General features: G+C 41.5%; 1 protein-coding gene across 1 annotated transcript; it reads left to right on the plus strand.

Annotated features, from left to right (window-relative positions):
* The first annotated feature begins 231 nt into the window (after window positions 1-231).
* tmem220 (transmembrane protein 220) lies at window positions 232-23,899 on the plus strand. The gene is made up of 6 exons (XM_078570729.1): window positions 232-403; window positions 11,674-11,703; window positions 11,820-11,880; window positions 14,276-14,396; window positions 16,237-16,296; window positions 22,026-23,899. Exons 1-6 carry the CDS (start codon window positions 284-286, stop codon window positions 22,153-22,155), a joined length of 522 nt encoding a protein of 173 aa, XP_078426855.1. The 5' UTR covers window positions 232-283; the 3' UTR covers window positions 22,156-23,899.
* The last annotated feature ends 1,853 nt before the right edge of the window (window positions 23,900-25,752 follow it).

Below are 25,752 nucleotides of genomic sequence, written 5' to 3' on the forward strand. Positions count from 1 at the left end.
TGGCTCCAATACATTTTCCAACTTTTGCTGTAATTTAAAGGCAGCATTTGCTGTCCCGAAGGTGCTGAGACGAGGCTCCATGGCCATCCCTGGCAATGGTCTTTCTGAAACACTCCAACAGGCTGCCCCCTGCTCTCAGACCTCTGAGCTAAAGGAACGCCTTGGTTGAAGTTGTCTTCACCTCCACCCCCACCACCCCCGGGCACGCAAAGCGTAAGGGGTGGACCCACACCGCACGTCACCAGCACAAAGTTACTGGGTAAGAATATGAAACGGAAGGAAAATGGAAGGAAAATCACAGCCAGGTCTCTGCAATTCGCCTCCCCCGCCGGTCTACCTCTGGTCCTGGAGAGCCTGCAACATCTGCATGGCTTTCTTTTTCGCGCTCGCTGCTTACGTGCAGGTGAGTTTCCTGTTAACTGCTCGCGAACTCAGTGGGGGCCACAAGCTTCATTCAACATCCCCACTCCCCAGTGCACAGAGTGTGGGACAACATGCCCAAGTCCAACTTCGCTCCCCGATTGTATCACCCCAAAAAAGGTGTTCCAGGTTATTGTGACTGGCATCCTCTTTTTTTAAAATTATTGTTCTCAATAATTAACAGCAGAGTTTGAAAAAAAAAACTCAAAGCCAAGCTACTTTCCAGCCTCTGTGTTCACTTGGTTCATGGAGAATTAACTGCAATCCAAGCTATTTACCATCTTGCTTAACTTTGTGAAAAGGGTTGTCCCAACTGCTTTAGAATGTCCAATACCAGTTTGCATCAAGACAACCTCAACAGGCCAAATGAGAGTATCAGTGCAAAAGACAAGGCTGAAGCATTTGCAACAATCTTCAGCCAGAGGTCCCAAGTGGATGACCCATCTTGGCATCCTCCGGAGATCCGCAGCATCACAGATGCTAGTCTTCAGACAATTTGATTCACTCCACGTGATATCAAGAAACGGCTGAAGGCACTGGATACTTCCAAGGCTATGGGCCCTGTCAATATTCTGGCAATAGTGCTGAAGACTTGTGCTCCAGAACTAGCAGTGCTCCTAGCCAAGTTGTTCCAGTACAGCTACAACACTGGCATCTGCCCAGCAATGTGGAAAATTGCCCAGGTATGTCCCATAACAAAAAGCAGGACAAATCCAATCCGGCTAATTACCGCCTCATCAGTCTACTCTTGATCATCAGTAAAGTGATGGAAGGTGTCATCAACAGTGCTATCAAGCAGCACTTGCTTAGCAATAATCTGCTCACTGATGTTCAGTTTGGGTTCCGAAAGGATCACCGAGCTCTTGACCTCACTACAGCCTTGGTTCAAACATGGACAAAAGAGCTGAACTCCGGAGGTGAGGTGAGAGTGGCTGCCTTTGACATCAAGGCAGCGTTTGACCAAGTGTGTTATCAAGGATCCCTGGCAAAACTGGGGTCAATGGGAATCCGGGGGAAAACTCTCCACTGGTTGGAGTCATATCTAGAACAAAGGAAGATGGTTGTTGCTGTTGGAAGCCAATCATCTCAGTTCCAGGTCATCACTGAAGGAGTCTCTCAAGGTGGTGTCCTCAACCCAACCATCTTCAGTCGCTTCATCAATTACCTTCCTTCTATCATAAGGTCAGAAGTGGAGATGTTTGCTGATGATTGCACAATGTTCAGCACCATTCGCAACTACTCAGATACTGAAGCAGCCCATGTCCAGATGCAGCAAGACCTGGACAATATCCAGGCTTGGGCTGACAAGTGGTAAGTTAACATCCGTACCACGTTGCCAGGCAATGACCATCTCCAACAAGAGAGAATCCAAGAGCCTCTTGACATTCAATGCTATTGCCATCACTGAATCCCTCATTATCAACATCCTAGAGTTTGCCATTGACCAGAAACTGAATTGGACCAGCCATATAAATATTGTGGCTACAAGAGAAAGTCAGAGGCTAGGAATCCTGTGGCAAGTAACTTACTTCCTGACTCCCCAAAGCCTGTCCACCATCTACAAGGTGCAAGTCAGGAGTGTGATGGAATACTCTCCACTTGCCTGGATGAGTTCAGCTCCAACAAAACTCGAGGTTTGACACCATCTAGGACAAAGCATCTTGAATGGACCCCAAACAGAAACATTCACTCCCTCCACCATCGACGCACAGTAGCAGCAGTGTGTACCATCTACAAGATGCACTGCAAGAACTCACCGAGGCTGCTTAGACAGCACCTTCTAAACCCATGATCACTACCATCTAGAAGGACAAGGGCGGCAGGTGCATAGGAACACCACCACCTGGAAGTTCCCCTCCAAGCCACACACCATCCTGAATTAGAAATATATCGCCATTCCTTCACTGTTGCTGGGTCAAAATCCTGGAACTCCCTCCTAAACAGCACTGCGGGTATACCTATACCACATGGACCGCAGCGGTTCAAGTAGGCAGTTCACTGCCACCTTCTGTTATAAAAGTATAATAATTTTCAGAATATTGTTCTGGTTTATTGTAAAGTAGGTTTATGGGTGTGAGTGTAGTTGGTCCTGTCAGTGTGATTTAATTACATTTGGAATCAGGTAGACTGCAAGCTTGGAATTATCAAAAGAAGCTAGATGTGTTTGAAAAGCTAATGAGTAAACATGGATACTGGCTTAGCATGTAAGGTAAGAAGGGAATTTGCATTTTTAGATAAGTGAAGGGACTGTTTGGATTTCAAAGGGATGCTAGTCTGTTTACAACTAGCCAGATAAGCAAGGCTACGGAGTGTGTTTATTTTTCCCAAAGATTACTGACAATATTGGCAACATGAAGTGTTTTATATTATGGGAAAGGTACCATTCCAAAGACATAAGGAACAATAGAATTTACATATTAAAGAGAGAGAAACATACAAAAAGGAGAATGAAAGGCTATGTGAGGTGAGGGTTATGTAAGATCTAACAGGAATGTGTGAAAAAGCCTTGAAGAAGTTTCCAGACATTTGTGCATAAGTCGGCTGTGTCCAATAACTGAAGTTGGAGAAAACCATTTGGAACTCCACTGACAAGTGCGTACTGTGGTAATTTGCTGGTTTTGTTTTAAATCTAATATCTATTGTGGACTGTTGCCTTAAAGGGGGTGTGTAAATGGGAGTCGGGTTAATTCGGAATTTTAGGATTTGTTAGAATATTAAGTCTTATGTATGTGTTTGAAATCTTTTATTTTGTTAATAAATATTTTAATTTAATTTTTAAAATCTCTAAAGGTCTTAGTAGACTCATTACTTTTGAAATCAGTGCACACATCTTCTCATAGTAAATACAAATTGCAAAACCGTTGTGATAGCGTGGCTAAATTTTCCTTGTGGATTTGGTCCGCCTGGCACACATCATCTGCCACATCATAACACTTATAACACTCAAGGGCAATTAGAGACGGACAATAAATGCTGGCCTAGCCAGTGAAGCCCACATCCCAGGAATGAATAAAATAAATTATTATTTGAAATAAGGTAATCTTTCCCAGTCCCACAACCCTCCGAGATTTTTGCACTCCTCTAATCCTGGCCCCTTGTGCTTCCCAAATCATAATTGCTGCACCATTGGTGGATGTGCCTTCAGTTGCCTGGGCCCCAAACTCTGGAGTTCCCTCTCTACACCTCTCCATCTCTCGACTCCACTTTTCTCCTTTGAGATACATCTTCAAGCCTGCTTCTTTGACCAAGCTTTTTGGTCACCTTTGTGGCTTGCTGTCATAATTTGTTTTATAATGCCTCTGTGAAGCACTTTGGGTGGTTTATTATGTTAAAGGTGCTACATAAGTACACGTTGCTGTTGGAGAAACACATATAAAGATAAGGGAACTACTTTGTAAGAAATGGATTTAAAGAGATGCTTGCCACCGGGAAAAATTGTTTAATCTTCAGGAAAGGGCCCTTGTTATTTTTATCATACTGGTCCAGATTTTGCGGTTGTAATGATGATGAAACTGTCAATGTTCACCATCGTTACAACTGTGAAACTGACAGCAACTTCAGGTATCCACACACACACAAACACAGAAATCCAGAAGTTGCTGTCAGTGACTCCTGCTGCTCCACAGGACACACTGTTGAAGTCCCCGCGGACGGAAATCTTAGAAATTGCTTGAATTGATGTGAACTTCCACTCTTAGGCTACTTGTCTCAATGTAAGAACCTTGGAAAAGCTACTCAATGTAAAATGAGGTGTAGCTGGGTGTTTAACGGTGTAATAAGTTCCTCTTCAGAGTGGAAAGCAAAATGTATAATAGTGTCCAAAAAGAAAATCATACCAGAATGTGAGATCACAGTGAAGAATAAAAAGGTCACACAGGTCGACAAATTTTGTTAAAAGCAAAATACTGCAGATGTTGGAAATCTGAAATAAAAATAGAAAATGCTGGAAAAACTCAGCAGGTCTGGCAGCTTCTGTGTAGAGATAAACAGGGTTAGCATTTTGAGTCCATATAACTCTTCTTCAGAGCAAATTTTGTTACCTAGGAAGTATGTTTATATTGAACAGAAAGGGCGACTAAGAGAAAAGACAAAGGACTGCAATGGCCAAAAATGCATTTCAAAAAAATTAAGAAAATAATGATCAACTCAAAATTAGCCATGAAAACAAAACTGAGAATCAGACCAATTTTGACATCTGGAAGGGAGTGTTGGTCAATCAGTGGAGTAATGCAGAGAAGAATTGAGGCTGCAGCATTGTGGTTTTTGAAGATATCTTGGACAAGTCACACTACCAATGAAGAGGTGCAAGTAAAATCTGAGACCAACAGAACTTTGCTGACCAAGATCAGGAAGAGACAGTTGGAATTTCTTGGACACATAATAAGAAATCATGATTTAGGAAGTCTGACACTGATGAGAAAGATCAATGGTAAAAGAGATCGAGGTAGATAAAGAATGACCTTATTAAAGAGCCTCGCAAACTGGATGAATGTACCACCAACGAAGATGATCCATGCCTCTAGAGCAAGATTAATATTGAGGTCCATGCTCCCTCTTGGGACATGTTACCCGAGAGAGAAAGAGAATAAGTTCCTAATTATTGTGGACCAACCTCTCTGGCCCTGAAAAACTAACTTTATGGAGTGTCAAATTTCTCTATATGATAAACATTCCATAGATTTTTAAAAAAATATAATGGGTTGGATTTTGTGGTGAAGTAACGTGCTGCCATTGACCTTGAAGAAAGCTGTCTACAAAGAGCTAGTGATCTCTGTGGCATGGCCTGCCCCTTTCCTGCAGGCTGTTTAAATCTGGTGCCAAATCAACGAGCTCTCCAGGTGATCAGCAACAGTGATGTCATTAAGTAGGGTAAGCAACCAATCACAGTGAAGTAATCTCACATAGCAAACCAAGAAGTTAAATGCACTACTTTCACTTTAATATTTTAGATTGTGAAATTAATGATTATGATTGGATTAAGAAAGAAGCTGATGTACAAATAAACAATGCATATTTTAAAATGGGATTTTTTTGTCATAATGGAGAAATTTGACATTCACCAATTGTTAAATTAACTTCTCAGGGCTGGTGAAGGTGTTCAGCAGTAATTATGAACTTAGTCCACTCTTAAAATCCCAGTTACACCTCACTTAACAAGTGTAACTTTTTCAAAGGTTCTTACAGCAAGGCCAGCAGCACCCTCTGCAGAGGCAATAATTACTGGCAGAATCTCTAGATAACTGTGTTATTGTGGGCATGTGCAGAGCCTCAAAGTTACTGTCAGTTTTTTTAGCTTCATCCCATGTGTATGCTCAGTCTTCATTTCACTTCCTATAAAATCACTTAAAAGTGAAGGATAATCAGTGTGTTTTACTTCCTGGTTTGCTGACTGTGAGAATACTTCAATGCGATTGGCTCCTTAGCTTGCCTGATGACATTGCTATAGCTGAAATCAAGTATAGCTAGCGCCAGAATGAAGTTAACTTTGGGAAAGTGGAAATCCACAGCACAAATATCATTGGATCCAGCCCATTGTCAGCAGTGAGAGGGCTGTGCAATTTTGTAGACTGGCAGAATTCGTGAAAGTTGGTGGGTGACATGACAAGGGACAATAAGGTTGCACCCAACTGGCCTTGTGTGCTCCTTTCCACACCTTCTTCCACAGGAAGGGTTCTGCCCTCTGAAGGTTCAGCTCATTTACAACCATCAGCAAGTCAATGTTCACTTTCCCATCAGATGTCACGATACCTCCACTTTAAAGCAGTTCATCATTCCAGTAACATTTAACCCAAAAAGACAAGTTTCAGGCTGATTCCAGAGTGACTAAGCTATTCCGCTGATATCTCTACGGCATCCAACAATACCAGGTACGCTGGTGTAATGTTTATTCAACAATCACCGAATTCACCGTTTACTTTATTACCTGTTTAATTATGTTTGCCTTTCCTCCTCCTGTCTCATTCTGTTCTTCATTTCTGAGGGAATATGGTGACCGTGAGCCTCCTGTGCATCTCTTATGTTAGTCACGCTCTTATAAGTAGCTGTGCTTTCGGCTGCCTAAGCCTCAAATTCTGGAATTCCCTCCCTAAACCTCTGCACTTCTCTCTTTTCCTTTCAGGGGCTCCTTAAAGCCGAACTCATTGAGCAGGCTTATGTGGCTCGGTGTCAAATTTTGTTTGGCAACACTCCTGGTGAAGCACCTTGGGATGTTTTACTCCATTAAAGCTGCTATATAAATGCAAGCTCTTGCTGTATAGCAGTAAGATCTCACGCTCAAATCCGAAACCATTGTAGGTTAGCATAACATACAATAAAGGATGCAACACATCAACTGTTTAATGTTCCTATTTTTATACAAACTACAGCTAACTTTGCATGATCAGAGTAGCCATGGAATAACATTGGAAATCAAAATTATATAGCTAATGTATTCGATAATAGTAATTTTGCCATCAACATTTTGTGTTGTGTTAAGTGATCTCAGGTAGAGAAGCAGTTATCATGCTACAGTTGGCCTCAGCAACGCTCAGCATGGTGGGAGGGGAGAGCCAGAGAGGAGGAATGGGCAAGGCTTCTATCTCTAATCCACCATCCTCAGAACTACAGCTGCAAAGTTCTGAAACCCTCATCAATGCTTTTGTTCCCTTCAAACTCACCTACTTCAATAGTCTCCTGACCCACCCCCCACCCCCTGCCATTTTCCACCCTTTGTAAACTTAATTTCATCCTAAATCCTGCCTAACTTATACTGAATCCAGTTCAGCCATCAGCCCCGTGCTCACTGACCTATGTTAGCTCTCAGTCCAGCAACACCTCAGATTTAAAATTCTCATAATTTTGTTCAAATCCCTCCATGGCCTTGCCCTTCCCTAGCTCTCTGGCTCCTCCAGCCCTACAACCCTCTATGTTCCTTCAATTCTATCCTTTTGTACATCCCCAATTTCCATTACCCACCATTGGTGGTTGCACTTTCAGCTGCCTAGGCTCTGAGCTCTGGAATTCTGCGATTAAACATCTCTGGCCCCCTCTCCTCCTGTAAGACTCTCCTTAAAATCTATTTTTCTGATCGATCTTTTGTTCATCTGTCCTAAAATCTCTTGATGTGGTTCAGTTGACTGATTTTTGTCTCTGTGAAGTCCTTTGCTACATTAAAGATGCTTTTGGAGGCACATAGTTGAAATGTATGGATGTAAGTGAGTACAGGGCTGGATTCTATTGTAATGAACCTCATGTTAAAATAACTTGCTGACACTCATTGATTAGGAATAGCCATTCGGTTGAGATACCAACTGCTATGAAATGAAATCATCAGAATCAGCAGGAGAAAATTAGAGAATATTTTTGTACCTGTCCATATAAATTGATGAGTTGTTTGGAGCTTTGGTTCAGCATGCAGAGTACAGAATATTTACAATGTTTGCAACAAAGTCAGAAGTAATGCAATATGTTGACAGGGTGTTGAAGGTAATTTGCGGGGGGAGGGTGAGATGCTGCTATTTCTGGATAAACCAAGCTTTTGATACAGCTGTGCTTTTTGAAGAAAATGCTGGTGACACCAAAGTCATTCACATGCATTATTTGCAGTTCAAAGTCTGATGAACGGGGAACTTTTAAAATAAACACTGGCTTTTAGCTCTTCTGTGGCACTTCTAGAATGTATTATAAACAAGCTGCAATAATGTTATATGCACTTTGACTACAAGCTTAATTTATATTGCAATAAGATTTATCCTTACAGTCAGAACTTTTAATACATATTCTTGTTCTTTTTTTTTCAATTCACAATTTTTTTTGCCAATGCCCCTCTTCAGTGCATTGAGATTGAAGTATGACCTGTTTTACCTCCTTTTGTTGAGGTCTCTTTGTTTCTGGCTCATACTGATTTTGTTACAACAGACCTGATGTCTACAGGGATTCACAGAAACAACTCACTACACCACTGTGCTGTGTGTCGACTGCCACCCAGTTAATAAGATCTCAGCGTGGAATTTTCTGTCAGGGTTAATCTTATGGTAAAGTGGAGAAAGATTTGACAACACGTTTTAGTACAGCAACAACAGCTGCTTATAGTAAGATAAAAGCAAAATACAGCGGATGCTGGAAATCTAGAACAAAAACAAAAATACCTGGAAAAACTCAGCGGGTCTGACAGCATCTGCGGAGAGGGATACAGTTGTCGTTTCGAGTGCGTATGACTCTTCATCAGAATTAAGGCATTTAGTATTAGTTCTGATGAAGGGTCATACGGACTCGAAACGTCAACTGTGTCCCTCTCCGCAGATGCTGTCAGACCTGCTGAGTTTTTCCAGGTATTTTTGTTTTTGAGCTACTTATACTTACACCTTTAACATTGTAAAATGTCCCAAGGCGCTGTAGAGGAGCATTTTACAATAAAATGATGAACTGAGTCACAAAAGGCAATATTAAGGCGAATGGCCAGTCAGAGAGGCAAGTTTTAAGAAACATCCTAAAGGAAAGAGAGAGAAACAGTGAATCAGAGCGGTTTAGGGGGATTGCAGAACTTCAGACCTAGGCAGCTGAAGCCTTCTTCACCAGTGGCGGAGCAATGAAAATTGGGAGTGCTGAAGAGGGCAGAATTAGATGAGTGCAGGTATCCCGGAAGGCTGTGGGGCTGGAGGAGATCACAGATGCAGAAGGGGCGAGGCCATGGAAGAATTTGAAAATGCAGATGGGAATTTTAAAGCCAAGATGCTGTTTGACTGTGGCCAGAAAAATTAGTCACTGCACAAACACATCAGTCGAAGACCACGCATTTTCGCTATGATGTTCCATTACTGATATTAGTCTGAGCCTTTTTAAGGTTAAGTAACTGACTGTTTTTTGTGATATGAAAATTGTAGCAGCAAGGAAAAAGCCAAGATTGTGTCAGCTTGTAATAATTATGGATATGACACTTAGTCATAAATGTTTCAAGTGAGTCAGCAAAAGTTTAAAGTTAGCAAAAATGATAACCTTTCAGACATAATAATTTCCATGTTTTTCTGTGGGAATAAATATTTGTCATGTTTATTGGTACTAAAATTATGCTGGTGCAGTGAATTGAACACACAATGGGCTATGTAACTGCAACCCATGAATAGAGGTCACAGAATCACTGAATTCTTATGGTGCAGAGGTAGGCCATTTGGCCCATCATGTCTGCTCTGTCTCTTTGAATTAGCATTTCATCTAATGCCATTCTCCTGCCTTCTCCCTGTAACCCTGTACATTCTTTCATTTCAAATAATCATCTAATTCCCTCTTGAATTCCTTGACTGAACCTGCCTGCGCCAGTGCATTCCAGATCCTAACCACTTGCTGTGTGAAAAAGTTATATCTTGTATCACTTTTACTTCTTTTACCAATTACCTTAAATCTGTGCCATCTTGTTCTCAATCCTTCTGCCAATGGGAACAGTTTCTCCCGGTCTACCCTGTCCAGGCCCCTCATGATTTTGAATAACACCATTAAATCTCCTCTCAACCTTCTTTTCTCCAAGGAAGAGTCCCAACCTCTCCAATCTATCTTCATAACTGAAGTTTCTCATCCCTGGAACCATTCTTGTAAACCTCTTCTGCACTCTCTCCAATGCCTTCACATCCTTCCTTAAATGCAGCCCCCAGAACTGGACACAATACTCCAACTGAGGTATAACTAGTGTCTTACAAGCTCAGCATAACCTCCTTGCTCTTGCATTCTATGCCCCTATTAATAAAGCCTAAGATACTGCATGCTTTACTAACTACGCTCTCAACCTGTCCTGCCACCTTTAATGACTTTTGCACATATACACCCAGGTCCCTCTCCTCCTGCACCCCCTTTAGAATTGTACCCTTTATTTTATATTGTCTGTCCTGCTCTTCCTACCAAAATGAATCACCTCACAATTCTCTGCATCGAACTTCATCTGCCACCTATCTGCCCACTCCACCAACTTGTCCATGTCCTTTTGAAATTCTACACTGACCTCCTCACAGTTTACAATGCTTCCAAGTTTTGTATCGTTGGCAAATTTTGCAATTGTTCCCTGTACACCAAGGTCTAGATCATTAATATATATCAGGAAAAGCAAGGGTCCCAGTACTGACCCCTAGGGAACTCTTCAACAAACCTGCCTCCACTGAGAAACAACCAATAACCATTACTCTGTTTCCTGTCACTCAGCCAATTTCGTATCCATGTTGCTATTGTCGCTTTTATTCCATGAGCTATAACTTTTCTCACCAGTCTGTTGTGCGTCACTGTATCAAATGCCTTTCAGAAGTCCATGTACACCACATCAACAGCATTGCCCTTGTCAACCCTCTCTGATACCTCTTCAAAAAATGCCCTATTCCCGTAATTAACCCGCATTTGTCCATGTGGCGATTAATTCTGTCCTGAATTATAGCTTTCAGAAGTTTCCCCATTGCTGAAGTTAAAGGTAATTGATAGTTTGGAATCGCATTGTTAATCTGATTTCTAATTTTAATGTCAGTACTTTCTTACAAACTAAAATATGTAAACTTATGCATTTTAGCTAGCAGAATGAAATTTCTTTTCACTATTCCACAGTTATATAGGTAGGATATATAGATTTGTACTGCGGGGGAACAGATGTATAGAAGTCATGAAAACTCCAGACGTCAGGGTTAAGTGTTGGTGTAATTACAATTTTGTGAAGTATTTCAGGAATTTGAACTGACATGCCACCAATACTCTCAACATGTACACTGTTGTACTTTGCATGGAGAGGAACTCCTCATTGTAAGGTAAACAGCGCACTCTACTGTCCCCTATTGTGTATTGTCTAGAGTGGCTGTGTTATTTAATCATGCACCAATGGTTTAAATAATCAAACAAACTTAACAGAACATAAATCTGCTTCCAAATTTCTGCTAACTGCACATTTCCTAGATTTGCATAAAATGGCTAATTTTATGCAAATCTAGGAAATGTGCAGTTAGCAGAAATTTGGAAGCAGATTTATGTTCCGTTGTTAAATTTGTATGATTATTTAAATCACTGATACATAATTAAATGACAGGGACACTCATCACCACATTGAAGAACCTCCACTGCTGTGTCTGTGAAGGAAAATACCTAAACATTTGCTTAATGGGTTTTGACATCACCTCATATACACAAATGCAACTGGTCACCTTGCACTGTAATTAAAATTAAATAGTTGAACAGTAAACAGTTATGAATCTCCATCTCAAAACAATTTATTCAAAAATGTAATCTCTCTTTTTTTTTTTTGAATTGTCACAGATTAATGATCCAGATGCAGGAATATGGATCGTGAGTATATTTAATTACAAAGTGGACTTCTTAAGAATTGCTCAGTAACATTTTGGTTAAATGTTGATGTTAAGTAAAGAACAAAGAAATTTCTCACCACCTCTTTTCATCAACAGGTTGTCTACGTAATCCCTGCTGCTTTATCCTTTCTTGTTGGGCTGAATCCACCAATCACAGGTAGAAAGCACATTGTCACTCAGTCAGTATTTCCCTTAGGCTATATTTATTGTTGAATGCAAAGAATGCTTCTCACCCCTGTTTCCAAATCCGTGATTGGCCTTGTCGCCTCACTAACTCTGCAACCTCTTTCAGCTCCACAACTCTCCGAAATCCCTGCGCTCCCCCATTCTGGTCTCTTGTACAACCCCAATTTTCAGTGCCCCACTATTGGCGACCATGCCTTCAGTTGCTGGGGCCCCAAGATCCGGAAGTCTCTCCCTGAATCTCCACCTCTCTCCTTTGAAATTGCTTCTTGAACCTTACCTCTTTGACCCAGCGTTTGGTCTCACAGTGTGGTTAAGTGTCAAATTTTGTTTGATGATGCTTCTGTCGAGCACCTAGAGGCATTTCAATAGGTTAAAGGTTAGGTTATAATAGCAAGTTGTTGTAGAATATTTTGATGCATCTCAGAGTAATGTGGTGAGTGTCTGGCCTCGCTAATGGTTGGTAAAGCGGTCTGCGTTTAATTAGACAGTGAGACATTTTTAATATAGTTCTTCATGATCACAAGTGCACAGGGCAGAAAAAAACTGCCCATACTTTGTTGCTGAATTGACCATCTCATTCAGAAAAGCTAGAAACATGGCCGGTGTAGAAAATGGAAAGGTCATTTTTCGTTTTTAATTTTTCTGCCAAAGAACTAGTTACGGCAACTTAGCTGACCACCATGTGCTCAATCAGCAACATATTCTGAAAAGCACCTTGCCAGTATTATCAGCTCCCTTCTTTCTCTCAGTGCATGGTCTTTTGATCTGAATGATGATAGCTCAGGACATGCAGCCTTCCATTACAGGAAAACTGATCGATCTTCATTTCTTATAGTATTTGTGCCTGAGCAGTTGTCAGTTTTCCCACTGGTACCAGTCCTCGTAATTCAGTGCAAGTGTCCTCTTTCTCCTATGATCTACGAAAACAAACCTTTGCTATCCCCCCCAAAATATTGAGTCTGTAAATCTGTGATTTAAGTTTGTTACGTTACACATTGAAGGTTGGACAATCTTTTCAACTGTCGCATTTCAGAAGCAACCAGAAAACAAGTTTCTATTTCCATTCCCATTCATGTGGCATTTTTCATGATTGCTTTTTGCACCATCAATAATTGTTTTTTTATATATTAATTCTGGGATGTGGGAGTCGCTGGCTGGGCCAGCATTTATTGCCCACTCCTAATTGCCCGTGAGAAGGTGGTGGTGAGCTGCTTTCTTGAACTACTGCAGTCCATGTGGTATAGGTACACCCACACTGCTGTTAGGAAGGGAGTTCCAGGATTTTGACCGACAGTGAAGGAACATTTCCAAGTCAGGATGGTGTGTGGCTTGGAGGGAAACTTCCAGATGGTGGTTTTCCCATGTGTCTGCTGCCTTGTCCTTCCAGATGGTACTGGTCGTGGGTTTGGAAGATGCTGTCTGAGGAGGCATGATGAGTTCCTGCAGTGCATCTTGTAGATCTTCTGCCACTGTGCATCAGTGGCGGAGGGAGTGAATGTTTGTGGATGAGGAGCCAGTCAAGCAGGCTGCTTTGCTTTGGATGGTGTCAAGCTTCTTGAGTGTTGCTGGAGCTACACTCATCCAGACAAGTGGAGAGTGTTCCCTCACACCCCTGACTTGTGCCTTGTAGATGTTGGTCAAGCTTTGAGGAGTCAGGAGGTGAGTTATTCACCACAGGATTCCTAGACTCTGACCTTTACTTGTAGCCACAGTATTTACATAGCTAGTCCAGTTCAGTTTCTGGTCAATGTTAACCCCCAGGATGTTGATAGTGGGGGATTCAGTGATAGTTATGCCATTGAGTGTCACGGGCAATGGTTAGATTCTGTCTTGTTGGAGATGGTCATTTCCTGGCACTTGTGTGACGCGAATGTTACTTGCCACTTGAGAGCCCAAGCCTGGATATTGTCCAGGTCTTGCTGCATTTGGATATGGACTGCTTCAGTATCTGAGGAGTCGTGAATGGTGCTGAACATTGTACAATCATCAGCGAACATCCCCACTTCTGACCTTATGATAGAAGGAAGGTCATTGCTGAAGCAGCTGAAGATGGTTGGGCCTGGGACAGTAGTATGTCATAAATGATCAGCTGTCCTTTTTTACTAACAGGCAGCTTGATGTTCATTCTTGATCATGCACAACTTAGAATTATCAGAAAGCTATGCATGATTTTCTTTAAAAAATTAACTAAATATAGTTCAGGATTAAGATCATCAGGTTTTAAGTTACTGTGTTGCTGTGGCAACACTAATTTTAAGGAATTCCTGTGAAGTAGCTCATAAGAGAAGGTCCATATGATATTTCCTGTCTCAATCTTGATTTTTTTCCCCTTCGTTTATCATCCCTTTTACCTTAATCCTTTGTAGACAACTTCATCTGGAGGAGTCTCTCGGATTTGCACGTGTACATGTGTTCAATGGTTGCGATCCTATGGGCTTGGCGGCTTCGACGCACTGCAAAGAACGTTTTCCAAGAGGAGGAGGGGCGGTACGCAACTTCCATTTTAACTGACACAAGCAATAACATTTTACTGCATGTCATAGAGTCATAGAGGTCTACAGCACAGAAAAAGGCCCTTTGGCCCATCGAGTCTGCGCTGGTCAAACAAGTACCTAACTATTCTAATCCCATTTTCCAGCACTAGGCCCAAAGCCTTGTATGCCAAGGCATCGCAAGTGCACATCCAAATACTTCTTAAATGTTATGAGGGTTTCTGCCTCTGCCACCCTTTCAGGCAGTGAGTTCCAGATTCCCACCACCCTCTGGGTGAAAAAAATCTTCCTCACATCCCCTCTAAACGTCCTGCCCCTTGCCTTAAATCTATGCCCCCTGGTTATTGATCTCTCCACCAAAGGGAAAAGTTTCTTCCTGTCTACCCTATCTATGCCCCTCATAATTTTATACACCTCAACCATGTCCCCCCTCAATCTCCTCTGCTCCAAGGAAAATAACCCCCAGTCTATCCAATTTCTCCTCATAACTATAACTCTCCAGCCCAGGCAACATCCTGGTAAATCTCCTCTGCACTCTCTCTAGTGCAATCACATCCTTCCTATAATGCGGATTCCAGAACTGCACACAATACTCTAGCTGTGGCCTAACCATCAATCATTCATTTACAAGTAAACACATTTGAGTATTGCTGAAAAGGAAGGTGAGTTGCCAAAGCTTTTCATCTTTCTCTCATCAGGATACGCAAGAATGCCGAACTTCAATCAAGCACAAAAATTTATACAGCAGGAGAAAAGGTGCTAGACATTCATCCCCAGGGACCCGTTCTCTGCAAACAAAAGGAATATGTTCAAGTCTTGCATCTTTTTTGAATTGCCCAGGAGCTTGTGGAGTCTATAGTTCCCTGTTGCTTTCGCCATGGTAATGCCTTGGCCAATCAGAGCTGATTTGCCAACCAATCAGCACCCTTTCCACCTGTAGTATAAATTGTGGTGATTGTTTGAAATTTGGTATTCTTCCATTTGTCCTGATGAGTGCAAGATGAAAAGCTTCAGCAACATGTCTCTCTTTTCAGTAATATTCAAGCATATTTGGTTCATTTTCCTACATTAAACATGCTGTAGAAATACAAGTAATTGCTACTTTGGGCACCCCTTTCATTTCATTTTATTTTTGCCCTTTTGGATCTTTCAATGTCACACACTATTCTTTGTCCCAGAGCTTGGGCAGAGCGAGATGCTCCCAGGCCTTTTACCCAGGTCAACCTTGGTTCAGCCACTAGGCAATGTACAGGGCAGACTGGGTAATTTTCCTGTCAATCTTCAGTTTGGCTCAATTGGTATCACTTGTACCTCTGAGTCAGAAGATTGAGAGCTCAAGCCTCATGTAATCTAGGCTGTCACTAGGATGGAGTGCTAGATTATCAGAGATGCAATTTTTCAGATTAGGTTTTGAATTGAGGCTTGTCTAGCTGGTCAGGTGGTTGTGAAAAGATCTCATGGCTGGTTGTGGGACTTTGCTGTGTGCAAATTAACAACTGGGTTTACCTATACAATGAAGTGGCTGCACTTAAGTAAGCAGTAAAGTGCTTAGCATTCCAAAGTGCTGTATAATTGCAAGTTTTTTCAAGAATGATGGCATGAATTACCTTCAAAATAAGTTAATTGTCTGTATTCACTGTGGTTGTTACTATGAACTTTTTACATTTCTTTTTACATTTCCTATAGATGTAAATTCCTTTTTTATGTGAGTTATGTATGTGATTTGTCTGTTCAATAATTGCTTTGCTACCTTCAAATCACAATGCTTTTTTTTTGTGAGATTACGAAATAGGACCATTTTGATTTTTGCTCTGTTATTTTGTTTTGTTTTGCAGGGAGTTTTTGGGGTTAGTTATTATTGTTATATGGATTCTTCTGTGTCGACATTCGGGAAAGTGAGTATAGTTCAATATTTTTCAAACAAATCTTCAGGCATATGATATTTAAAGAAATAACATGAATAATTCATCATCTAGGTTCCTTTATTCATTCCAACAATATTCTGTACAATACTCCTAAACCTAGAAGCTCTTTCTTTCAATGTGTCTGCCCACAATCTTATGCTTTCCAAGGATTATCAGAGATAGAATATATATCACAGAATCACACAGTGCAGAAGAGGCCCTTCGGCCCATCGAGTCTGCACCGACACGTGAGAAACACCTGACCTACCTACCTAATCCCATTTACCAGCACTTGGCCCATAGCCTTGAATGTTATGATGTGCCAAGTGCTCATCCAGGTACTTTTTAAAGGAGGTGAGGCAACCCGCCTCCACCACCCTCCCAGGCAGTGCATTGCAGACCATCTCCACCCTCTGGGTAAAAAGGTTTTTCCTCACATCCCCCCCTAAACCTGCTGCCCTTCACCTTGAACTTATGTGCCCCCGTGACTGACCCTTCAACTAAGGGGGACAGCAGCTCCCTAACCACCCTGTCCATGCCCCTCATAATCGTGTGCACCTCGATCAGGTCGCCCCTCAGTCTTCGCTGCTCCAACGAAAACAACCCAAGTCTATCCAACCTCTCTTCATAACTTAAATGTTTCATCCCAGGCAACATCTTGGTGAATCTCCTCTGCACCCCCTCCAGTGCAATCACATTCTTCCTATAATGTGGCGACCAGAACTGCACACAGTACTCCAGCTGTGGCCTCACCAAGGTTCTATACGACTCCAACATGACCTCCCTACTTTTGTAATCTATGCTTCGATTGATAAAGGCAAGTGTCCCATATGCCTTTTTCACCACCCCACTAACATGCCCCTCCGCCTTTAGAGATCTATGGACACACACGCCAAGGTCCCTTTGTTCTTCAGAACTTCCTAGTGTCATGCCGTTCATTGAATAATTCCTTGACAAATTATTCCTTCCAAAGTGTATCACCTCACACTTTTCAGGGTTAAATTCCATCTGCCACTTATCTGCCCATTTGACCATCCTGTCTATATCTTCCTGTAGCCCAAGACACACAACCTCACTGTTTACCACCCGGCCAATCTTTGTGTCATCCGCAAACTTACTAATCCTACCCCCCACACAGTCATCTATGTTGTTTATATAAATAACAAATAATAGGAGACCCAGCACAGATCCCTGTGGTACGCCACTGGACACTGGCTTCCAGTCACTAAACCAGCCTTCTGTCATCACCCTCTCTCTCCTACAACTAAGCCAATTTTGAATCCACCTTATCAAATTACCCTGTATCCCATGTGCATTTGCCTTTTTTATAAGTCTCCCATGTAGGACCTTGTCAAAGGCTTTGCTGAAATCCATATAAACTACATCAACTGCACTACCCTCATCTACACACCTGGTCACCTCAAAAAATTCAGTCAGATTTGTTAGGCATGACCTCCCTCTGACAAAGCCATGCTGACTATCCCTGATCAAACCTTGCCTCTCCAAGTGGAGATAGATTCTCTCCTTCATAATTTTCTCTAATAGTTTCCCTACCACTGATGTGAGACTCACTGGTCTGTAGTTCCCTGGCTTATCTCTACAACCCTTCTTAAATAGCAGAACCATCTATTAATCTGAAAACTCATGTCCTTCAGAGCAATTGGATTCTCACATATTACCACCTTATCAATGACTCTTCATTCAGTATCACTCTTTAGCAAATGTTAATGTTTACCAAAAGCCTTGTTCACAGGACTAGTGCCATATACAACATAGAGATGGTATTGTGGTTTGTCTACAGTACTGCCATTTGTTATACAAATGGTCCCAGTGGTCTTAAAGGGACAGGCTAGATGTTAAACATTACAGGTGCTTCAGATCACAGACTACCCAAAGGGTATCAACTAGTCCTCTAAAATTGCTACTACCTCTCCTGCATTTACAGGAGACAGTGGCATAGTGATAACGTCACTAGACTAGTAATCCAGAGGCCCAGGCTAATGGTGTGGGGTCACGGGTTCAAATCCCACCACGGCAGCTGGTGGCATTAAAATTTGATTAATAAATCTGGAATGTAAAGCTAGTCTCAGTAATGGTGACCATGGCACTATCATTGATTGTCGTAAAAAACCCATCTGGTTCACTAATGTCCTTTAGGGAAGAAAATCTGGTATCCTTATCTAGTCTGGGTTCCATGTGACTCCAGATCTACAACTATGTGGTTGACTGTCAACTACACACTGAAATGGCCTAGCTCGACACTCAGTTCAAGGGGCAATTAGGGATGGGCAACAAATGCCGGCCTTGCAAATGATGCACACGTCCCATGAAAGAATAAATTTTTTAAAAATTAGAGAAATATTTGAGTTAAGTTTCATTTTTGCTATCATTTTGCATAGAATGAACAATATCCAGTATGAACAGTAGAGTTCTGTATATATTTTCAAAAAGAGAAAATTGACTCTTCAGTGAGTCATATGCACCCTTAACTTTTTCCCCATTCTTTCTAGGTTCTGTTGTGATGTTAACCTTGGCCATAGACATTGGATAGATGGCTAGGTTCACCAATCCCCTCTTTGGCTAGAGACATGAGCTGAAAGTGAACCTGGAAAGAACACCCCAGCTATTCTTCTCCCCTCATGCCCCCACCCCCTCCCCTTCAAGGATATAGTTTAACCTTTGCCTTGCACAATTTGTATTAGGAGTTGAGCAGAGTGGGTGGATTAAACATGTGACTTGCCACTTCAGTGCTGCTTGTTAGTGTTCTGACCCACATTGCCATCTTGTTGCTATTATTTTTTTCCAGTTTAAGTGCACCTAGAATCATTTGCTCAGTGATTACCAGTGCCTAACAGTTAAAATGCAATGATTCATTGTGTGGAATATTAACATGAGCTGAAGTTAGTGTCGCTGTTAAAAGTAAATATGTGAGATGCTGCCAAATAGCAAATATTTTTCAAATCCTGTCACTCATAGCCCTGTAGATTTCCAAACCAGTAGCTAATCTGTCAGACAACAATTAGAGGACTCACTCCTATCTAGCCCAGAATACATGGCTTCAGTTCTTTGCCCTCATTTCAGGATCATATTGTGCCCTGTTTCCACAGTAACATAGACCAGGTCTAAATGACTAAGCTTTGTAGGTGGGCACTGCTATCCACTTATGCAGGATTATCAGAAAAGGGTAAGCACAAACAGAGACACGGATTAATCAGGGATAGTCAGCATGGACTTGTTAAGAGAAGGTCATGTTTGACGAATTTTTGAGGAGGTAACAAGGAGTGTTGATGAGGGTAATGCATTTGATGTGGTCTACATGGATTTTAGCAAAGCTTTTGAGAAGGTCCCTCATGGCAGACTGGTCAAGAAAGTAAGACCCCATGGGATCCAAGGCAAAGTGGCACGTTAGATCCAAAAATTGGCTGAGAGGCTGGAAGCAGAGGGTGATGGTAGAGGGATATTTCTGTGACTGGAACTCTGTTTCCAGTGGGGTTACACAGGGCTCGGTGCTGGGGCCCTTGCTGTTCCTGGTGTACATAAATGATTTGGACTTAAATGTAGAGGGTATGATCAAGAAGTTTGCAGGTGACAAATATTGGTAGGGTGGTAAATAGTGAGGAGGACAGCTGTAAACTGCAGGAGGATATCAATGGACTGGCCAGGTGGGCAGAGCAGTGGCAAATGGAATTCAACCCGGAAAAGTGTGAGGTAATGCACTTGGGGAGGGCTAACAAGGCAAGGGATTACACTATGAATGGTAGGACCCTGGAAAGTACTGAAGATCAGGGGGACCTTGTTGTGCATATCCACAGATCCCTGAAGGCATATGGGATAGTTGTCTTTATTAGCTGAGGCATAGAATACAAGAGCAGGGAGGTTATGCTGGAACTGTATAAAACGCTGGCTAAACTATAATTGGAGTACTGCATGCGGTTCTGGTCACCACGTTACAGGAGGGATGTAATTACACTGTAGAGGGTGCAGAGGAGATTTACCAGATGCTGCCTGGGCTGGAGGGTCTGAGCTATGAGGAAAGATTGGATAGGCTGGGGTTGTTTTCCTTGGAGCAGCGAAGGTTGAGAGGGGATCTGATAGATATGTATAAAATTATGAGGGGCATAAATAGGGAGGATAAGAAGGTACTTTTCTCATTAGTAGAGGGATCAAGAACCAGGGCACATAGATCTATGTTGAGGTAGAAGGTTAAGAGGGGAGCTGAGGAGAGATTATTTCACCCAGAGGATGGTGGGAGTCTGGAACTCACTGCCTGAAAGGGTGGTTGAGGCAGAAACTCTTGCAACATTTAAGAAGTATTTAGATATTCACTTGCATTGCCATAGCCTCCAGGGCTATGGGCCAAGCGCTGGAAAATGGGATTAGCGTAGTCAGATCTTTGTTGACCAGCGTGGACACGATGGGCCAAATGGCCTCCTTCTTTGCTGTAAATGGCTATGAGTCAAACAACTGAAGGCTTCCTCTCTGAACAGTCCTGGACTAGGCAATTGGCTCAGTGGTGCGACTTGGAAGGCCATGGAAGGACATTGTCTCTGATTGTCACTCCAGTTTCAGGATACATTAGAGACATATGGCACAATTTTTATGATTTTGAGCGGCAGTGGTCCTGAAGTTGCCTCTTTAACATGGTTGTTAGATCATTTGGTTTCCATCTTTGGTTGGAGAGCACTCCCTCCTTGTGGTTTCTGCAGCCAGCTAGCTGCCCAGCTGATTTCCTGAGTGATTTCTTGATTTGCTAAATACACCGTAAATTGCGACATATAAAGTCAACCCCATTTTTCCGGCCCCAAAAATCGATTTTTGCATTTATTCATCTTATAAGTCAACCCCTCTTTTCAGCCATGAAATACTACAGTCTCATTAGTAGACAGCCTCAATTTTTCTCCCCGCAGATTCATGTTTTATTTACTGGGTACCTTCTAAATGGACATAATGGATCAAGCAGACGATACAGGCTGTGTTGCGAAGGTGCACAAGACTTTAAGATATGCCCACTCTACATCGGAAGCAGATGACATTTCAAAATGGTGACCACCCACACCCACGCCAGCGTTTCATTTTTTACACTCGGTATACAGATCGACCCCCACTTTTGGAGGGGTTTTTCAAGGTTTCAAATGTCAACTTATACGATGACATCTATGGTACTTTAAAGGAGAACAGTAATATAGAAGGAAATACTTTAAAAACCAAAGTCTTCCCTGTTAACTTGAACGTGCAGAGGCCTTTGGGAGTGATGTTTGTTATTTTCCTGATAGCCAGTAGGTCAAGGAAGAAACCAAAGCCAATCTTTACTTGGTATAGATTTACACACAGAGTGAAACATTTCAGGTATATATCTCCTGACTCCACTCTCCTCCTGTGTCAGTATCTTTTTATACGTGCTCAAGGAACCATCCAATCCCTGTCCTCCACCTGTATGTCCTTAATCTCCCTTAATACAAATTGACAATGTTTATATGACCGCAGTTGCTCATATCTATGAGGACCTAAGGCTTTATTTGGGTCATGGTATTGTTTCCAACACAATGAATCAGTTACTAAGCACTGCCCAAAATTAGATTGGCATCCTTTACCCAATGGATAGGATTTATTTGAAATACACGTTTCAAATTAACAAAGGGCAATGTATTGTTTTATAGTATTGTTCCTTTGTGCAGTCTCAGTTGGTGATAAATTTAATATGATATTGTTATATTTTCCAGGTACCTTGGTGGCTTCAGACTTTCCATTGCGGTTCTCATTACAGTCCTGCCATTCATAACATGGCTATATTATTACATCAATAAAGAGCTGCGAGCATCTTGGCCAGATCACTGCAGGAACACCATTTAGACTGGACATGAGCCAACAATAGGACCAGGAGAAGCCTCTGAACTTGACTGAAATAGATTGTTTCAAAAGAAAAACTGAACCTCCAATTTACATTAGTTTTTAGAGCTGCTGATCAAATGTGGCTTTGTGAAAGAAAACTACTTTGAATTCAAGCGCACTTTTCTGTTTAAAAAGCATATTGTACATAATTTAACCTTTAATTCATATAAATTATTAATTTTATATTTGAGAACTTGAACATTGATTTTTTTTAATATCCATTCGTAGGATGTGGGCATCGTTGGCTAGGCATTTATTGCCCATCCCTAATTGCCCTTGTTCAGAGGGCATTTTAAGAGTCAACCACATATCTGTGGGTCTGGAGTCACATGTAGGCCAGACCAGTTGAGGACAGCAGATTTCCTTCCCTAAAGGGGCATTAGTGAACCAGATGGGTTTTTTATGACAATCGTTTCATGACTTTTCATTCCAGATATTTATTGAATTCAAATTCCACCATCTAGTGTGTTGGGATTCAAACTCAGGTTCTCCAGAGCATTACCCTGGGTCTCTGGATTACCAGTCCAGTGATAATACCACTACGTCCCTCCACCTCCACCTCAATGTTATGGGGTAAACATGTTTGATGTAGTGGGCAGCAAAAAGACTAAAAAGCTGAAAGTTTCTATCTGCAATCATAATACAATAGCTTTTAGGATCATTACAAGATTATCAGGGTAAAAAGCCCACCCCTTTATGGCAGATACCATTGATCTATCTAGCAAAAAGCAACAGGTTTGCTGTGCCTAATGGACTTGTATTCCTGAAAAACTTTTATTTTGCATGTCCAGAAGGCAGATAAGTAATTTATTGTTATTGTGAATTAGCTACTTTGAGTTAAGACAGCAATTTTAAAATATAAAATGCTGTAGAAACTTTCTAATAGGGAAGCAACTCTTCACAAGCTTTTGAGTTAAAGTGAACTTCATTGGCATTGTTACATAATGTTGCCTCTTCATACAACCTTGCTGGTCATTGCAGTGTTACGAGATTCATATCAACCTTTCTGGGTTTGGCTCATCAAGTTTAATTCACATTGAACATTGTTCTATTCAGTTATTTGCACATTGGAACAGTTTACAATGCTACCAATGTGCTCATACTACTGAGATCAAGACTAGTCTTAGACCTACTCAAGTATAAACTAAGCTAGAATTAATTTAAAATTTATAGTTGAACACATTTTTAATTGGCCTGAATTTTGCGGTAGTAATGACAGCAAAACTGTCAGCGTTCTCCGTCATTACTTATCTGAAACTGATAACAATGTCTCTAGACTGTACATGTGCGCTCTAACGCATAAACACAGAATTTGCTGTCAGTGATTCTATGCTTCCCCACAGGATGTGCTATTGAAGTCCCTCCAGATTGCAATCAAGCAGGAATCACTGAACCAGTGAGAACATGCCCCCTTACCTTATTAGTCTCACTGTAAAAACCTTTGAAATCTGGTTACGCCTTGTTGAATGATGTGTTACTGGATTTCAATGGCAAACTAAGTTCATAATTACTGTTTATAACCCATTTAGTCCCCGAAAAACTGATTTTATATTTGCAGAATGTCAAATGTCTCCATTATGATAAAGTTCACATTTTAAATTTTTTAAAAAGTATTTTAGCATCTACCTTAATCCTATGTATAAGTCTCAATTATTTATTTTGCTCTTTGTAGAATTTAATTAAAATTGAAGACTAATCAGTGTAATTTACTTCCTGGTTTGCTGTGTATGAGAATACTTCAGTGTGATTGGCTGCTTAGTAACATCACTTTCGGAAGAAATTCATGCTACAGAGATTGCTAGGTTTTCGTTGACAGCTTTCTTTGAGGTCAGTGGTCAGTGCTGTCACTTCGCTAAATCTAGGCTGGAAAGATTTTCTTTGCTATTGTTAACTTTAGAGGAAAGTATACCCCAAAGACAAAAAATATATACTTTTTTAAAAGCGCAAAATAGAGCACACAGACAAATGTAAGGAAAAAAATACTCACGTAGGGAAATGAAATCATCTTCCAATCTAGCGAATGAAGAACTTGCACCAACTCAACATTTTATATCTCATAATGCTTCACCCAAAATGCTTCATAGCCTCTGAATCACTTTTTTAAAAGGAAGTTGCTGTTGCTATGTGAGTGTGGCAACAGGTTTGCCTGAGATTAGGTTCCACAAAAATGAGTTAAATGGTCTGTTTAAATATTTGTGGTGATGTTTGTTGAGAGAGGACAGTTGGTTTAGTCACTGGGAGAACTCCTCCATGTAGGGCAGAATTTTACGACAGGGGTATTTTATGTTCCCGCTGTCGTCAATGGGGTTTATAACGGCCCTGCCGCATTTTACGGCCCCGTCCCCGCCAAAACGGGGCCGTAAAATTCTGCCCATAGTGTTCGGGGATGTTTATCACTCACCTGAACCACTGAAACTTTTGGTTGCTCAAAACCTCCATTACCCACATTAGGCGATGCTGCGGGCACTGCCAGAGCTCCTATGATGGAGCAGGGTGGTCGTTCTGCCAGTTGGGATTGTACCCTCAAAATGGCAGATGGTTCCTACAGCAACAATGTTGTCTTGAGAAGTTCAAAGTTGAAAGAATCACGTGTATGGTGAACAGACACATACATGAACTACATGGCAGTAACTGATTGTGCTTCATGCAGTTAGGTTATTATAAAGTGATTTGAGATGTTATGGCCTTGGAAGTTATGAGTAAAGTACGTTTTTCGATTCCGTATTGGAAACTTGAAGGTGTACGTTCCTGAGGAACGGTTATGTATAAGTTGCACAGAATGAGGTGGAAGGTTATGTGAGGGCTTGGCATGGGCATGGCCCACTCTAACAACTGATGGTACTGGTGGGTACTGTTTGCTTTCCAAATCACTTTATATTATCTTATACATCTAGTTCCACCTCTTGCTGGTAGTATGCACCATGCTGCATTATTGATCTTGGGAGGGATGCCAAATTAGGCAGGTCTCCTTACAACCCCACCCCCACTCCCATCTCATGCAGTTACATACCCATTTAATTATCTCTCAAATGAGGCATTTTATGAAGCATCCATTTTGCTTCCCCATTGGGTTTCTTTCCACTAACTTTACGCCTGTCACTTATTGTCACACCTCCTTCTCAGTTTTGACAAATATCTGAAACTGATTTTGAAGCTTGTTGAATATTTGTTTCTGTAGACACTCTGTGCACACCTCGCTTTAGTTTGGATCTGCTGGGGAGCGTTTCCATTTCTCCATTGCGATCGCTTGCTGCTCAAAGGCAAGATGGAATACTTATTAATGAATAATTGTTCAAATGAAAATTTGAGCCAGTCCATTCATTGCTGTACTCTGGACATATAGTTGCTCTGAGGCTTCATGGCTCAATTGTGCCAGAATTGGAATTTCAGGGACCTAATGATCTAATACTGCCTTATTCTGACGTACAAGCCTTACAATGCCTATATTTGCATTGGACTGCCCCCACTACCCTTAGAGATTTGGGGAGGAACCTTTAAATTACAAACATATATTTGAATATTGCTGAAAAGAGAGGCATGTTGCTGAGCTTTTTGTCT

The sequence above is a fragment of the Cetorhinus maximus genome, chromosome 24 (genome assembly GCF_964194155.1).
Source record: "Cetorhinus maximus chromosome 24, sCetMax3.hap1.1, whole genome shotgun sequence".
NCBI lineage: Eukaryota > Metazoa > Chordata > Chondrichthyes > Lamniformes > Cetorhinidae > Cetorhinus > Cetorhinus maximus.

Excerpts from the sequence above, each read along its gene's own strand:
- tmem220 (XM_078570729.1), top strand. The coding sequence starts at position 284 with ATGGAAGGAAAATCACAGCCAGGTCTCTGCAATTCGCCTCCCCCGCCG. Across the intron at positions 14,397-16,236 it reads TTCCAAGAGGAGGAGGGGCG|GGAGTTTTTGGGGTTAGTTA; the intron begins GTACGCAACTTC and ends TTTGTTTTGCAG. Across the intron at positions 16,297-22,025 it reads CTGTGTCGACATTCGGGAAA|GTACCTTGGTGGCTTCAGAC; the intron begins GTGAGTATAGTT and ends TATATTTTCCAG.